Below are 17,889 nucleotides of genomic sequence, written 5' to 3' on the forward strand. Positions count from 1 at the left end.
CTACCACGTTCCTTACAACACTGGCCCCTCCTGTTGCCCTTTGTAACCACACCCGCCTCTCTCCCATCCCTGACCCCTGGCAACCACCGATCTTCTCTCCATTTCCGAAATTTTGTCATTTCAAAAATGGTGTACAAATGGAATCAAGCAGCATGTAACATTTTAGGATTGTCTTTTTGCTGTTGTTGTTATTGTTACTTGTTTGTTTATTTTTTACTCAGCCGAATTCCCAGGAGATTCAGTCAAGTTGTTTCTTGTATCAGTAGTTCATTCCTTTTTATGGCTGAGTAATATTCCATGGAATGGATATACCACAGTTTACTTAACTGTTCACCTATTGAAAGACATCTGAGCTGATTCCAGTTTTTGGCTATTACAAATAAAGCTGCTGTGAACATCCACGTGGAGGTTTTTGTTTGAACGTAAGTCTTCATTTCTTTGGAATGCTTGGTAATTCCACATTTAGTTAGTCTCCCTGTTACCTCTCTTGCTTCAAACCTCCATTGGCCTTCCTTCTGTTAAGAGCTGTAGACTTGTAGCCAATAGACTGGTGTGTTTATTTTCTTACCTCCAACCAGATGTTGTCTCAACACTATTTTTCTAAATGTCAAGTGCATTAACTGGCCCGCTCCTAACGAGTTGTGCACTAAGAAAAATGAATTGATAAAGTGCTACACAGACAAAAATTGGCAACATTCCTCACCTGCCACTTTGTTTGCTCCTCGGATCCATTTGTCAGGGTAACTCTCAAGCAGTCTGCTTGATACCGATTTATCATTTAAAGAATATTCTTGTTGTGAACATTTTAGGGCCTAGAGAGCTCTGTTGAATTTCTATCCCTTTCCAGAAGGGGAGATATCAGACTTGTTGTGAAATAAATTGTTCTTATGCCACTGAGTGGAACGGTGCCAGGTTTGACCATCCGGCCAGCTCACCAGAAGGGGCCAGATGAGGGAATGCATGTTTCATTGTGGTGTCATTTTTATTAAGTGACTTTGTCTTCAGGAGCATACTTCAGTGCCTTTCAGATAAATCACTTCTGTCTTCACACATCTAAGAGCCATTTGACAGGACAAATTGCACATTGGGACTGCTTTGATAAGCACAAATGGGACACAACATTTCAAACCACTCTGCATCATTGGAGCTAAGTTATAATATAAATAACAGAAATAAATCTGTCACTTAAACACCTAATTGTGAGACACGTGCTGTATTTCACAGCTGAAGCAATATTCATCTCTGTTAGAGTGCAAAAATCGTACTTAATCATTCCTCGATATTGGGTCTTAGTGAATTTATTCCCCCCCCATAGTATATATTTACATAATAAAAATAAAATATATTTCCCAGTTATATTTCTATTAATATTTTCATAGATTCAATCAACATAACCCATGAAAATACTTGGAAAGAGCTGCTGGACAATAAAAAAGTAGTCTCAATATCTATGACTGTAGGAAAGTTACTGGAATTTAAAAAAAAATCACTAAACAAAGGCATATGTGTAAATGTGCCCCAGAAAATATGTGCTTTAGAAAATCTGCATTCTACTGCCAACATCGTTGCTGCTATTAAAAAAACATTAAGAATAAGTCTTTGAGACTTTCTGGATCATCACCACCTCCTTTGGGGTTGACAAAAGCATGCTGTTAAAGTTCGAGGCAGGCTTCCCCCGGGCCGTCAGGCTCACTTGCTGCCCCTTGGTCGGACAACCAAGCTGGGCCAAGCAGATACTCGGCAGGAGACTTTGAAGGGTAGCCTTGCAGGGAACAGTAAGAATTGGTCGTCAGCCCAGTCCGGCCACCGGACAGCTGGGTCCACTCTTCCGCTGATGAGTGTTAGGTAGATCTGCCAAAAAATAGACCCAGAATGGCACCATGGCTCACTCTGAAGAAAATAAACACCTAGTTTTGTTTCCGAATCATCTGGGCTTGTGGTGTGTGACCCACAGAAGCCTGGGGGCTGAAGAGTAGGACCCCGGGGCTGTTGCCGCCACAGAGGATGCCCGTGGCCTGCTGAGTTGAGCCCAGGCCTCTGGGGCTGGCCTTCCAGGCCCCCGCTGCCCCTGGGGAGGAGTGCGCCGAGCCCTGCCCAGCATGGCCCTTGGTGCCTAGAGCAGCTCCGCGTCACGTGTTGTCTGGCCTGTTGGTACACGACCACGAGAGCAGGGTTGGGGCCAACCCAGCACATGTTTGATATTTGCTCTTTGGAATTATCCTTTGAAGTGGGGATTGTTTGCTTTGTAAAGCACCATTTCAGAGTTCTTTAGGAATGTGATATCTGAACATTTAGTATGCATTCTCATCTCCTTCTTTCAATTATTGATGCTAGCATCAGAATTTAAATCTCTGGGCAACGCAAACACGTCCCAGGTTAAGGACTCTCTGACTGCAAACCCTTTTCAGAGTATTTTACAAGAGGCGGTAGAGCATCTGTCACCTTTTCATTCTCCTGACCAGGACTCGGTCTCAGGTGGGCACTTGAAGAAATGACCAGAGAGAAAGCAGATGGTATAAACATGAAAAACAAGCGGTCTGTGTACCCTTCAAGGAAAGGAAATCGAGGTCGTGGAAGGTCCTTGGCCTTGAGGTGGAGAACCTATGTCCCAGGTCTTGCTCTTGGAGCAAGATGACTTGGGGCAAGTGTCCTCATCTTGGATATCAGAATTATCATCTCTGCATCACAGGCGAGGGGTTAGGTTGGCATGAATGGCGATGAAGAAGTATATTCAAGCTAGGATCATAAATCTCAGGGCTTGTCTTTTCCCCTTTCTCTGAAATTAGAAAAGGTGCAGGTGGAAATTAATGTGGGAGCAAAGACCTTGGTTCTAGTATTTGGCCCCAGGTTAAGAGCAGCTCTTTTTCCCCCTCATGTTTCATCTTATAACCCAAAGGCTATTAGGACTCCTAGTTACGGTGTCTTCATCCTGTGCTCATATCATGTGATTTTATGTCCGCTGTGGAAAGGAAGTTCCCACAGACAACAAAGAACACCAAGACCTTTCATGTCCCAAGAAAGACCTCCAAGAGTCTTTGTTCTTCCATGGCATCCTGGAGAAACCCCACAGGAAACACCAAAGCCGGACTCGTGAGGTTGGGAAACTGGGATGATCCAGCCTGGACAGTGGAAGATCCCCAGGAAGCCAGGTGCCCGGGGTCTTCTGTGGTCATTCATCCCACCTCACATTCTTGTTTAGGGGCCCTCCACTCCCCGGGACTGTCCTTTATAGGGTAAGGTGAGTCGGGGTCCTAAACAAGGTTAGGGTGAAATAGGGACCGGCCACCAAGAGGAAGGAATGGGAGGAATGGTGTCCACTCGGCCAGAAGGATGTGTGTCCGGCAACCTTCTGTGTGCTGTTTTGTCACCCTTGAGCAGGGAGTGGTGACTCAGGAATGGAGAGCTGGCTGGGGTGTTGGAAAACTCAAGGGTGTGAAGGGGAGGTTCTGAGGACACTGGTCTCTCCTGATCTGCTGAGGCTGCAGACATGTGGTGGGCCCGTTGGTCCATGGCCTCTGTATTTTCCCATGCTGTGGATAGTCTCAAAAAATATCTCCGGTTGGGATTGGGCTCAGCCCATTCACACATATTGCAAACGTCTGTATCTGGGGCATTGGTTTATGCCATTGAATGACACATGGGGAAAAACTTTCATTTTTTGCTCTGTTGATTTCTCTCAGAATGATTCATTCTTAATACATGTCTTGCCCAATGCCTGGTTCTAAAACCAGAGAAAAGATGCTAGTATTTACTGCATATTTCCAACTGGTTTTTCCTCCTGAAGAGTCTTCTCTTCATCTTCCAAGTCCCTTTGTTCCAGCACCCTGGGAGGTGACAGCTAAAAAAGACAAATCTGTCTACCCTTTTGGACATTTGGCCACCAATTTCTTGACTGGTGTCTCTTGTGTACTTTGTGGCCCTGGAAGATTGCAGTTCACCGCTTTCGGAGGTGGCAGAACAAGATCCTCATTGAGCAGACCTGACATCGGTGGGCGCACAGCCGTGCCGGTGGTGGGTCCCCCGGAGGCAGCCGTGCACACTGAGTCCTGTGTTCTTACTCACAGGGCAGTGCCCACAGAGGGTGTGCAAGGAAGCCTCCCACAGGAAGACTGTGGCAGGAGGTGCTCTGTCTGTACATTTAGACTAAGTCCCTGCCACGGTGACGGCATAGGAGGGTACAGGAATGACGCCCGCATTTCAGGGTTGCTGTGCAGTGACACGCAGGTAGCCTGGGGTCCCTAATCCCCAGAGGGCAAGGCCGCATGCACAGCAGAAGCAAATTGTTGGTGTTCCGAGACAACTAATTTTAGAAAGTTTCTATTCTAGTCCCCTTGAAAAGCAGAGCCTTAAGCTACATCTCTCCTATACTATATCTATATTCACTTTTTTTCCAGCGACTTAGAGTCAGCTACATGGGTTAATGCGAGGCTGCGGGGAGTTTCGTGGAAGACTCAGGACCTGTCGGGCAGGTGGTAACAGGAAGACGGGGGAGCGGGTGCCTGGCCTCGGGCCTGGGGGCAATAGCACGGCTGCTCTCAAGGGGTCCTTCCGAGGGGGGCTGTGTTGGGGCATTGTTTTAGCATTTTGCATTCCGTTTTTAAGGAAACTCTACTTAGATAATCGCTTTTAGTCCGTTTCTAGGGAAACTCTGTTCAGATCATTTGTTTCCTATATTTCTTTAAGAAGTGCCAACCTGTTGGCATGTGTCTTTGTATTTATGTGCCCTCATGGGATTTCCGACAATGTTACCGACTCCACAAAGGCAAGAAAACAGGAGTTGCATGACTTCCCAAGGGCCGCCCAGTGGCATAAGCCAGGCCCTGTGACGCCTGCTCCATGTTGACCAGATGCCGCAGGCCCAGCTCATCTCTGGGGCTGTTCGGAGAGGCTTGGGCAGGGTTGGCTGCTTTGAACCAGGAGAAGACTCAGCCACGAGCCTTGCCACGGCCCGGGGTGAGGAGACCCCGTGCGTTCAAGCGGCGGCAGCTGCCATCACTAGAGGGCCGCCCATTCTCTGGCACTTGGGGAGCCTTTGCGCGGATTCTGTGCTGGTGGGAAGGGCTTGTCCGCCCACCGCAGCCTCGGGGACTCCCCTGCAGACTGACAGCAGGCACCAGAGGGGGGCCCCGGGGGCATTTGGTGTCGTGGTTGGCACTCTTCGGTACCGCAGTGGAGTCACCCCGTGATCCGCTCACAGCCCTGCACCTCCATTGGCAGGCTTGGCACCACCCTGCAGGGCGAAGCTGATGGAATATTCCAGATCAGGATCGAAGGACATATTTATGCTTCTCTTTTCTCAGAACACGCGTGGGAAAATGTCAGAAGCCTGGTGTTCTTGAGATTAAGTTGCATTTTCTTTGATTTCATTTTAAATACACATTTTCTGAGTTTTAGAAAGCATATATATTACAAACAGATTATATATTCAATAGGATTATGTTATAGACATGTATTGCTTTGTTATCTGTGCACCATTTTACCCGACCGTTGTGGAGGGTTTCTGAATCTTACTTTCTGCGCTTACAGGACAGAACACACATTTAAAGAACTGCCTAGGCCTATGTTGTCATGGAGAAGGGTGGCACTGACAATCCCCCCACAAAAGACTTGTTCATTCCCTGCAAGGACCACTGTATGCTCGTGTAAATCCAAACTTTCTCTGAGAGCCCAAAGGTAGGAAAAATGAACGACGGGCTGAACGTAACATCAGATGTAAGAGGCTCTCGTCTGATAGCAGAACGGTCCAGGAATTCAACACATGTCTTCTTAGGCTACCTTTTCTCTGCAGTTTTCTTCACAAATAATCGGAATATTCCTGAAACCCCAACACTTGGCAGTAGGAAGTATGCCTCCCGGAGCTCCTGCCTGACCTAAGGTTCTTGTCTTTTAAAATGGGTTAGTGGTACTAATCTCCACCCTGAACCCCAGGGTTGTCAGTGCACCTGTAGATACCAAGTGCCCCTTCCCTGAAACGTGATACAGATAGTCCTCGCTACTCTCCAGTGTCTGTGTGGCTTGATTTGTCTGAGGATGTCTGTCACCGGTGACCTGGGGCCTCATGGTTGGTGGTGGTGTGCTAGGCAGGTGACCCTGGCGAAATGGGACCACTGAATAAAGACACTTTCGTAATAAGTTTAATTTCAAGAGCTTGCATCTGTGTATTATGTTGTACCTCAGTGTTTCAGTGTTTTTATAATGTCTGCCTATTATTTGTAGCTTTCATTATTGCCCTATTACACTTTCTGCACTACTAATCTCTTGCTCCATTTTTCTCTCAAGCACACTTCCAAAATAAAACTTTTAAGGGAGGGCTATATTTTGTCTTCGTTGTCAAAATTTTACTACTGTGAAATTGCTTTCTGTTGGAATGAGTCATTTACCACTTCTAACAACATTTTAAAGCTCATTCTTTAGTTATATCGCAGTAGAAGACCCTGCGTAATTTTTTTTTTAATTGTGTGTGGCGTGGGGTGGGGAGGGGTGCACAAGCTTAGGGAAAATCAAAGGAGTTTCTCTCCTTCTGAAGACTTTGTGTATCAAATATAAAGCTATTTCTAGTTCAATGGATAGTAAAAAGAACATGCTTTCACTTCAAGCACTGAAACTTGTTTTCCCCATTTGCTTTTGTTGTTGTTAATCGTCACTCGAGGATATTTTTTCCATTGATTTTTAGAGAGAGTGGGGGGGAGGAAGGGAAGAGGAGAGAGGGGGAGAGAGAGGGAAAGAGAAGGAGAGGGAGAGAAACATCTCGTATCGATTGGTTGCCTCCCCCACGTGCCCTGACCTGCCAGGGATCAAACCTGCAACCCAGGTACATGCCCTTGACCAGGAATCAAACCTGCGACCCCTCGGCGCACGGGCCGATGCTCTGACCATTGGGCCACACCAGCCAGGGCCCCATTTGCTTTTAAACTTCCAGAAGTAAAGATGCCACAGAAAGGAATGAGGGGCTGGTACATGGTACAACTTGGATGAGCCTTGGAAACATGATGCTGAGTGAAAGAAGCCGGACACGAAAGGTCACGCCCTGTACGATCCCACTTATGTGAACTCTGAAGACTAGTAAATGCGTAGAGACGGATGGGTGGGGGCCAGGGCCTCGGGGGTGGGGGTGGGGGCGATGGCGAAGGCCTGCTTAATGGGCACGGCGCCACCTTCGGGGGTCATGGGAATATCTTGGGACTGGTTCGAGTGGATAGACGTACAACATTTTGACGACTAAATGCCATTGAATCACATGCTTTAAGATGGTAAGTTTTATGTGATACGAATTTCGCTTCAATAAAAAGCAAGGCCGTTAAAAATAATAAAGGCACCACATACAGAAAGTACGCTTTCAGTAAATGGGAGTCAAGAGCCCTGCGCTGTGCGTTTGCTCGCAAAGCTGCCGTTACCCAGCTGCGACCGACCGACGAGTTGCCCTCGGGGGAAGAGGGCGTTCAGGCGTCCGAGTTGCCTCCGCCTTCAGGGCACTGTCAGCTTCGTCTCTGAACCGTCGCCGCCGTGTGTCCCCCTGTCCTTTCCCACCGCTCGCGCTCCAACCCGGCCGCCCTCGCCGCCTGGCCCGCGCACCCCGCTGCCAGCCGCCCTCCCATCAGCCTTCTCCGTGGCGCCATCAGGCCTCCCAAGTTCACAGCCTTGGCCCAGCCCGGGCGTCCCTTGGGCTGTGGACTGCTAGTGGCGTTCCAGCAAGAGCCGAGAATCCCTCCTCCCCAGACTGACACAGGGCCAGCCCCCAAAGCGCGGCCTGTTTTTATCCACGGGTCCTGGACCTTCTGTCTCCTCTTCAGGGCTGTCTGATGCCACCACCTAATGTGTGGTCCGGCCAAAGCGGCCTATTTGCCCCCTGGGGGCTTTCCCCACTGCGGCCGTTGCCTTTCTTCTCCCTTCTTGCACCACCTTGACTTGCTGGGCTCTCATCTGGCTTTTTAGGTGACAAAGCCTTTAGTCCAGTGACTCTTCCCTCTGAGGCCCCTGCCACAGAACGTTCCTTCCACTGAATGTTCAGGGCACACGGTAGTACCTCTTGCTGCCTTTTTCATGTTTCCCTTACATCAGATTATGTCTGTGCAAGTGCAGAGGGCTAGCAGTGTGTCCAGAATCATCGCCTTGTGAACAGTGGAGCTGGGATTTAAATCTTGACTTTGCTTGCCTCTGGACAAATAAATATCCAATTGCTCCCCACTGATTTTGGGGCCACCCGTCTTCGCTCTCCCCCTCCCCCATGCCCACCTGGCATATTGCCATTATGCGTAATGGTTTCTGAAAAAAATATTTCTAGAACGTGCAGCTCTTCAGCCTCTTTACTAAGGAGCTGTGTTTTTAAAGGGACTATCCAATTAACTCTTGCTTAAGAGATAAAGCACTAGAAGTTGTAACTGTTTAACTTCTGTGTTCTGAAATTTTGGTACTTGGCCTTTATAATCCCACTAAATGTCAACACTGATTTGGAATCACTGTGGCCAAATGTCCTTTGTCAGTTCTCACCATTTCCATGGACCTTTTTTTGGTCTTGTCTTCTTTAAATCCATAGTATTTATATCTGTGCAATTAATTTTACACCGAATCGTATACTATTTTGTGTTATTTCTTAAATGACTTCTTCAGTGCTATGCATTGCCATAATAGGAGCAGTCCTATCTATTTTGATGAATGAAAAATAATGAAAGAACGAAAAATCCCTTCTTGGTATTCTTAAACAGGTTTCTAAGAAGCCACTATTTGAATCACTTGAAGTTATTTTTCATTGCTGCCCACCCAGCTACTTGATAAGCAAGAATTCTAAGTCTCCAACCATCTGTAGATCTTGCATTTATTATTGCTATAGCCAGATGGTGCCCATCAATTCAAAAACTGTTTAGGTTGAAAAACAACTGTATTGCTATATTTTCAAAAATTATCTTGGAGGGAAACCAATCATGTTTTAGCCATAATTTAAACAGAACATTTTGTGTGTGTCCTTGGCATTTGCTAGAAGCAAGTAGCTTAAGTGAAATTGAACATTGACAGGTTTGGAAAGAGAACCAGACTAGGAGGTGTTTAATAAGGATTTTGTTTTTCAGAGGCACCATACTTTTTACTCCTTCCTATCATTAAATTCTGCTTGTGTTTGGTGGAAAATAATTGTCAAGTGGCTTTATGATTTTAAAGAAATGCCAAATGACATACAAGATCAAATCGCTCGCTCTAATATGAGTTTAAAAGGGGGGGGAGGGAAAGTAGTTCTCTAGAAATAAGATTTTTTTGAAATCCAACTCTATTTAAAGAATTTTAGTATCTTTCCCGAATGGGCCATTTGTTAGGGAGAAAAGATAAAACTTCAGATGCCAGTTATTCATTTAGGGAGCAGGAAAGATGTCTCTTCACCTTCCCGTGTGACACCATGACAGGGCATTGAAATGACCGCCTAGAATGAAGCGTTCACTGTTGACCCCTGTCTTGTTCCCCCTCTCTGTCCTCTGCAGGTCACCTACCTGGGTAAAGTCCCCACCACGGGCATGCAGTTCTTTTCAGGCTGCACAGAGCAGCCCGTCATTGAGCTCTGGAGGAAGCACACACTGGCCCGAGAAGACATCTTCCCGGCCAACGTCCTCCTGGAAATCCGCCCGTTCCAGGTGTGTCTCCATCACCTGGACCACAGAGGGGAGGCCACGGTGCACATGGATACCTTCCAGGTGGCCCGCATCGCCTACTGCACCGCCGACCACAACGTGAGCCCCAACATCTTCGCCTGGGTCTACAGGGAGATCAACGACGACCTGTCCTACCAGATGGACTGCCACGCCGTGGAGTGCGAGAGCAAGCTGGAGGCCAAGAAGCTGGCCCACGCCATGATGGAGGCCTTCAGGAAGACTTTCCACAGCATGAGGAGCGACGGCCGCATCCACAGGACCAGCTCGTCCGAGGAGGTTTCCCAGGCGCCCGAATCCGACGACGGCTGAGGGGACGTCGGGGCCTTCGGAGGGGGCAGCATTGGTCCAGGCGTTCCAGACCCTGCGAGGAAGCAACGATTCAAATTTCGGATGAGAGACTGCCAAACTCTTGGCCGACCAAGCTTTTAAAATTCAGAAGAGCAATTCTAAATCTAAAGAAATGTATTATTAAAGTAATTACGTTACATTGAAATGTGCTGCTGCTGTGACTGGGAGGAGGGGGCAGGGCGGGTGGGGAAGAAAGTTCGAGACTCTCTCTCTCCTTGTTTTCTCATTCCCCAGTGCCTCCCTGCAGGAGGGCTCCATGCTGATTTTCACCACGCTCAGGCAAATACACGAGGCTGTTATTTGACGGGCCCTTCCAGTTTGCCTTAGGACGCCCAGCAAGAATGTTAGATGCACTCACCGGGTCGGTGGATCCGACCCTGAGGCTCCTCTCCCGTGTTTCGGACCCTCTCCTCAGCCAGCCGCTCAGCACAGCCTTCACCCAGCTTTACAACTAACAGCCCGATAGCTGGCAGTTAATTCACAGTTAAAGATAATGCTTTTATTTACATGAATATACCAAGTAGTACCCTCTTATTGTATTCACTTCATCTATTTTCTTAGAATCCTTGCAACTACTAATACCCCCCCCTCCTCCTGCCCCCCACTCCCCTCCCCTCCGAGCCCTTGCCAGCATCCCCCCGGGGATGGCTCTCAGCATACACTGCAGGACACCAAAAGGGAGGAAGGTCGCTGAGCAGAGGAAACCGACCATCACACCAGCTAGGAGTTTCAAACAAGCGCCACCACAACAGAAACCTTGGCAAGAGGGAAGGCGTGCTCAGCAAGTGAACAAACCCCACGCAGGCTGTCCTTCTTTCCAACCCCGACGTATGGTAACTTATTTAGCCGATGGTCCTGTGTGATGAGTCCTTCCTGGCAAGCTTCACATCTGACTTGGTGTCACCAGCGAAGCCTTGCCCCCATCTCTCAAGGTTGCACTCCAGTGAGTTCTCTAAACTTGGCTTGTCTAGAGAACCGGTGTTCAGCTTCATCTAAAGAGAAATCTGACCCTGTTTTCTTCAAATTGGGAACATCTCAGGGTCAGGACCGCCAGTGCGTTCACTGTTTCTAATGAGAAGTTCTCGCTCAGCCTGAGGTTTCTCAGTTTCATGGATCTTTTGAGGTCATAAGCGCCGAGGGTCAGCATGGAATGAAATGGAAAGCATTTGTTAAAATACTTGCTCTTAAGGCCCAGAGCAGATGGCTGGTTTCGCAGGTAATGCTGCTCATTGGTCCAAGTCTGTTTTTCATCCTGGTGATATTAGGGGTACTGGGGCACCTTACAGAAAGAAGCCTTAAATGAGAGCTAATTGCATCCGGAGAGCAACTGTGTCGGTGTTTCGGCCTGTGTATCTGTGTCCCCATATGCGTCTGTGTTGTGTCCGTGTGCCCGTGTGCGGGTCTGGGTTTCAGGCATGTAGAATGCGCATGGAGTCAGACTGAGGAGAACCCGCCTCTTGGAGAAATGCTTGCTGCTTTCCACACATGTAAACTGTCCTTTAGCATAAATGCATACATTCTTTAATAAAAATATGTTTGCATTAATAAAGCTGAGGTGTTTCCTACTTTATGTCTTTCCTTTTCACGTAAAAAGAGAGCAAATTGAGTAGATAGGGAATTCTATCTCAGCATGCGTTCAGACTTGGTCATAAGTAACGCATTCCTTGATTGTGTTTAAAAAATTGCATTTTCTTTTCTTTCTTTCTTTTTAAAGTTTTTTTAATTGGATTTTTAGAGAGAAAGGAAGAGAGGAGAGAGAGAAACATTGAAACATGTATCGGCTGCCTCCTGCACGCCCCCTACTGGGCATCGAGCCCACAACCCTGGTCACGCGCCCTGAGTGGGAACCAAACCGGCAACCTTTCGGTGACAGGGTGATACCCAATCAACAGCCATACCGGCCAGGGCTGCATTTTATTTTCTCACGCTCAATTTATATTTAATTCCTGCCCCTTCACTGAGATGGTAGCATGTCAACAGTGGACACAGTTATTTAGAGGGCTGAGCTGATTTCAGAAGAGCCTTCGGAACACTTTGCAAATGATCGGAATTTATAAAATCTCACCTACACCTTTGGAGTTCCTGCACTGAAATCCCGGGAGGTACACATCAACTGATTCCTCCTGACAGGACTGGTTAAAAATGTCTCCTCCAGGCCGTGATTTCCCAGAGTGGCCCATTTTTCTAGCCAGGCAGATGGCCCCGGAGCCCATGTGTGTTGAGCAACGCCCTTCATGGATCAGTAACAAATGTAAGGGCCTCTACACTGAAAATATGGTGCCTGCTGAGGAATGAACTCCAGTAAGAATCCCTACCTACCTCCCCTGATTAAAATGGCATTTTCTCTCAAGCTGAACTTTCAATTTCAGGTTTACTCTGTCATTCTTGCATATGCTTCTAAGAGGGGGAGAAAAAAAGCAATAAAGAGCCCAGTGAGTATATATTTCAAAACAATGCCATTTTCCTCTCTCGGCACAAGTTGAATCCCAAGTGCACATCTGGTTCTTTATTGCAGAAAGCATTTGCTGGGGTTTTTTTCAGGGTACTAAGTGTGATGTGCTAAGGAGCCGTCTCTGATAACATTGGCAGGAGCTTTTGCTTGAGATGATTCGTAAGCAGTTTAAGGATAAATACACAACATCTTTCAAATAGCTGATGAAGTCTTTCGGGAGAGTCAGGGCTAATCCCCCTAAGAGGGGTGGTTCACCCTGGCGTTAATATTTTTTAATGTTTTTCTATCCTTTCTGTACTCTCCTTTCTATACTGGCTGTCACAAGGCACTTGCCTGTACTTTAGCTCAGATGCCCCTCAGAAGGTGAGTCTGGCAAGTCCTTTAGAGATGAGGAAACTGAGGCTCAGAGAGGTTACAGAATTGGCTGAGACAGCACAGCTGGGATGTGTTGGAAGGAGACTAGAACCCTTTGAATTCTTTCTGGTCCAGAGCTGTTGCTCTGTTTAGACAGGATCCACCACTTTTGAATTTTTTATTTCCACTCCTCTTAAAATGCTCTAGTTTGTTTTAAATTAGCCTACTAAACACTATAAATAAACACTGTTTGCTGTTCACTTTCGGAGTCTTTTTGATAGCAATAGAAAGCGTTTTAAAAGCAAACAAAGGCCCAAGAAGTTTGATTTCAACACAGATGACATCCTATGAGGTTTTGCTTAAGTATTTTATTGGCCATGGTTAACAGACAAAATACTCTCTCCACCCTAAAAATCCAAGATGCATGCTTTGTTTTGTTTTTCTCAGGACATGTGAAAACTGGAATCAAATCCTTTCATTATAGGGTTCTATAACATCCTGTAATTTCCCTTCATGTCGGTCCTTGCAGTTCTCAATCCCATTTTTATTTGTATAATTATGTAAATATTTGTTTAAGCCTCTGGAGTAGAAGTATCTTGAAAATGGGGATTTTGCCCCCCTCTTGACACATTTTATCCCCAGCTCCTAAGGCAAGACCAGGCATGTAAGGAAAGCTCAATAAGTGTCTGTTAGCAGGAAGGACGGAGGGATAGACAGACGGATGGACAGACGGGATGAAGTAAACAGCAGTCTGGAGCCTCTGGTTTGCGGGCCCAGCGCCGAGTCCTGGGCCCGGGGGCTCCCTGCCCGCTTTCCCTAAAGGTGAGCAAATGGCCTTTTACTGACGCGGAGCATCGTCCAGGAGGAGCCGGGGCTGTGTCCGGCCGGAGAGGCTGGTTGGCGCCAGCTCGGATGGAGACGCAGCGTGTTCCCCGGGGAGGGGCAGATGCGGACTCTAGGGCCCCGCGCTTAGGGGGTTTCGGGGTGTCGGGGCTCTCGCCGACCGCCCCCTTCTGCGTGAAGGGTGATGGCGAAGGCGCTGTTGTTTTCTGACTGTGGCGTGAATGAATGAACTGGCCCCCCGCAACTTACCCTTTGGAAGACGCTTCTCTCCCCCCCTTCTGCTTTCCCCACGTTTCCTTCCCCCCACCTCTCCCTCCTTTTTCACCTTAACTATTTAATTATTCACATGGCACCATGCAGATGGTCTCTGATTTTAATTTAATTTTTTATTGCCTTTTTTTTTTTTTTTTTAAAGAGAGAGGGGAAGGGAGAGGGAGAGAGAAACATCTACGTGAGAGCCAAATATGGATCGGCTGCCCCCCACCTCCTACCCGGAATCGAGCCCGCAGCCTGGGCATGCGTGTGGACCGGGGAATTGGGCCAGCAACCCTTCGGTGTGTGGGGTGACACCGACCGACTGAGCCACACCGGCCGGGGCTGACTTTCTCTGATTTTAGCAGGAAAGAGCATATATGCTCTGAATCTGAGATCACATATTTTGACTCGTGACACAAAATTTGACAAGATTGTAGAGCACAGCAGATTGATCCTGAATCGCTCTAATTTGTTGTTATTTTTTAGTTAAATGGGCATGGTGAGAATTTAATTCTTCAGATATTACTATTAGCATTTCAAAAATGTGCTGTCTTCTCTTGTCCCAGATAACCCTAGGCTGAACTGGAGTGAAGGTGGAGATCCCAGTAATTGTCAAATTCATATCGATCTTCGAGAAACTTTCTTAACAGTTGCCAAGATTTGGTTTCTGGAGTAATTTTATGGGACCCATTGTTCAATGTGAGAACTCTGGGTGCTCCTTCTGAAGAGTTGCCCTCTGATAACAGCCACCGGGACAGAACTATGCAGAAACCTGAGCTCAGAACGAAGACGATGGGATGGGTTACAGCGCATTGCTGAGAGGAGGAAGAATCTAAACCGTCTTATTTTGAACATTTACAGATCAACCATATTTGTTAAACTTGAATTTCAAACATAGTCTTGTCCACTTGAGCAAAGATGACATTCGCAGAGAGATTTGGGGGAAATGTTTCTTTTGGAATGTCCTAGTAAGAATATTTAGGTTTTACTTAAGCACCCAAAATTGGTCATTCAAAAAGCATTTGAAGACTTTTTGCTTAGGAAACATGGCTTACGCTTAAACACTTTCTCAAGTTCCTACTGAGTGTTCAATAGCTTGGCTTAGAGGCTACTGTAAGAAGGCACCGATGTGATGTGAAAATGGAATTACTGAAGTATTACATTTTTCAACCCCTTCGTAATAAATTACCAATAATGATCAATACTTTCATGTCTATAACTTCACATAAGAACTATTGTCTAGCCCAGCTGGTGTGGTTCGGTGGTTGAGTGTTGACCTAGGAACCAAGAGGTCACAGCTCAATTCCCGGTCAGGGCACATGCCCGGGTTGTGGGCTCGATCCCCAGTCAGGGGCGTGCAGGAGGCAGCCGATCGATGATGTTTCTCTCTGATCAATGTTTCTATCTATCCCCTCCTTTCCTCTCTCTCTAAAAAGCAATTAAAATTTTTTTAAAAACACAAAACAAAATGCTATTGCCTAAATAAAAATGTGTTCACTCCTTTATCTGTCTAAACATGCACGTTAGACCCAGGCTGGGTTATTTGAAAGCATTTTGAGATTTGTGAAATAAGATGTGTGGCTACGCAGGATTTGCTTGATATCCAGCCTGTCATTAGGTTCCCTGGTTGCCATTCCAGAATACTCTTTGTCCTTTGGAGGCAAAGTCTAAGAGAAACATTTAAGGAAATGCCCACTTGTGAGGAAGAGCCAAGAGTTCACTCCAGTCCAGGGTCATGTTTTTTATGTAAATTTAGAATCAACCAAAACCAAGGCTCATCTCAGATACGGACATAGTGGTTCTGATTCCAGTTTGCACAGAAAACAAAATCTAATAACAAACTTCATTATGTTCATAATTGGATTATCTTCATGTAGATGCTATTATGGGTGTAAAAATATTTTAATTGGGGGCGTAGGATGGAATTAGACCTTCAGTTCAGCCTTTTGCCAAATACTGCCTTTCTCCATTTTAATTACAACAGCTTTTCCTAGAATTTAGTCCTGCACTGTTAGAAATTAGCACAGTAAAACCTCATTAATTTAGATAAAACTAATTAGGAGCTTGTGGTTTTGGCCTTGCAAAGCTCAAGTTTTATGACTATTTTTAATAAGCAAATAAATAGGATTAATAACGTTATTGGAAGTGTTTGCCTACTAGGGAAAACACTTCTGCATATTAAAATAACAATTTACTGGACATGTTGTAATTTCAGGATAAGTAGAAACTGGTACAACTGAAATTGGGACTTTGATGTACTGGTTTCCAGACACCCTTCATCATTTATTAAAGTGGGTTCTTCGATAAGCAACAGATGGTTAATGCAATTCTTGGATTCAGAGCCCTTGAAAGTAATAAAATTCCTTTAAAAAATACTTACCATTTACATACATCTCTGCCCTTAGTTAGCATAAATGTTTGGTCTCATTAATCAAACACCCTCCCTCTCCCCAAATTGAAGTGATTAACTCCCCCATTTCTCATAGAAGCATAGCTATTAAAGTAATTAATATTATGTTTCTGATCATCCAGCTTTAATAAATTTCGATTTGCTACTGGTTTTGTTTTCTTAAATTATCAAGACTCTCAATTACGGTGGCTGGCCCTAAGAAGCTCAGTGACTCTTCAAGATTATATAATGCATCAATTACGGTCAGTTATCTTCAGTGCTCCGGGCTGTATTTAAAGCTCTGCGTTGTGTAATTTTTCAGATCTGTGACTGTGTTTATGGCCTGAGTGGTTCCCTACCCGTCTGACCATCGCTCTGCCTCCATCCGATGCATCTGGTGCAGGGGACCCTGAGGGTGACTGGGGCCTGTGCCCCCCCCAAGCACCTGTGACGGAAAGGACCAGGGGCCACGCTGGAAACCAGCCCAGGCTCTGCCAGCAGAGCGCGCGTCTTGGCCTGGGGGGGGGGTGTCCGTCCAGAGGAAGAGAGTCACCATTTTGCAATCTTTCTGCCAAGAGAGGTCCCTTTGTGTCATTATCTTCCTAGAAGGTAGATAGTTTTTCTCTCAGTGCAGGAAGCTTTTTCACAATTCACCTTAAAATAGCAGCTATGAGTTTTACCCATGTTTTTTTCAGACGCATGAGCTATGAAATGATGGACACCGCGCCACATGTTTCACAAACAGAGGGCACTCGGGGACCACCGGTGACCTTAGAGCCAGCTCTGACTAGTGCCGTTGTGTGAGACGGCGGAGTTCACGACGTGACAAGCATGGCCTGATCTTGTCTGCGTTCGCGGAGCCCGGCTAGTGGCTGACACATGGGAGGGACTTGTAAATGCTGTGTAATGAGTAAAATAGAGAACACGGACTCCATCTGCTCTGCAAGCATATCCGGTTGCTAGGGCTGCTCTACAAAGTCCCACGCACTGGGTGGTTTAACAACCGGGCCCTCAGTTCTGGAAGCCAGGAGGCCGAGGTCAAGGTGTTGGCTCCTTCTGGGGCTGTGAGCGAGAGTGTTCGACGCCTCTTCCCAGCTGTGGTTTGCTGGTCACCTCTGTGTTCCTTGGCTACTACTCAGTCACCTTGCTGTCTGTCTTCATGTTCACAAGGCCTGTGTGTGTGTGCGTGTGTGTGTGTGTGTGTCCAAAATTCCCCCTTTTATAATGACATCAGTTTAGGACCTCATCATAACCAATTACATCTACAATGATCCTACTCCCAAGTAAGGTCCCACTCTGAGCTATGGGGGATTAGAACCTCAACATATGAATCTGAGTGAGGGGAACACCATTCGACCCATAATGGTAAGCTAGGCAGTAATATTGAGCCACGCCTCGGGGCTCCTGGCTTAGAGGGGCAGAGCAGGGTGTCACTTCAAATTGTTCAATTCCAGATTCAGCACGTTTTCAGCTCCCGCCCCTGTGGGAAGCCCTCCCGGCCTGGGCTTGATTTTTCTTGACCAGCCAGGGTGGTGGTTGGGTTATCAAGGACAGAGCAGATAGTTCTTAGAAGTATATTTTTACTTAAATTTCTCAAATTTCCTTGTGGAATAAAA

General features: G+C 46.6%; 1 protein-coding gene across 1 annotated transcript in view; it reads left to right on the forward strand.

The window, feature by feature from the left end:
• Window positions 1-10,554, forward strand: part of PID1 (phosphotyrosine interaction domain containing 1) — a 161,316-nt gene extending 150,762 nt beyond the window's left edge. The window contains exon 3 of the mRNA XM_016197711.2: window positions 9,465-10,554. Within this exon, the coding sequence (XP_016053197.1) occupies window positions 9,465-9,941 (477 nt within the window). The 3' untranslated portion in view covers window positions 9,942-10,554. The remainder of the gene's footprint in view (window positions 1-9,464) is intronic.
• Window positions 10,555-17,889: the final 7,335 nt, after the last annotated feature.

Source organism: Miniopterus natalensis, chromosome 8, assembly GCF_054644295.1.
Source record: "Miniopterus natalensis isolate mMinNat1 chromosome 8, mMinNat1.hap1, whole genome shotgun sequence".
NCBI classification, from domain to species: Eukaryota; Metazoa; Chordata; class Mammalia; order Chiroptera; family Miniopteridae; genus Miniopterus; species Miniopterus natalensis.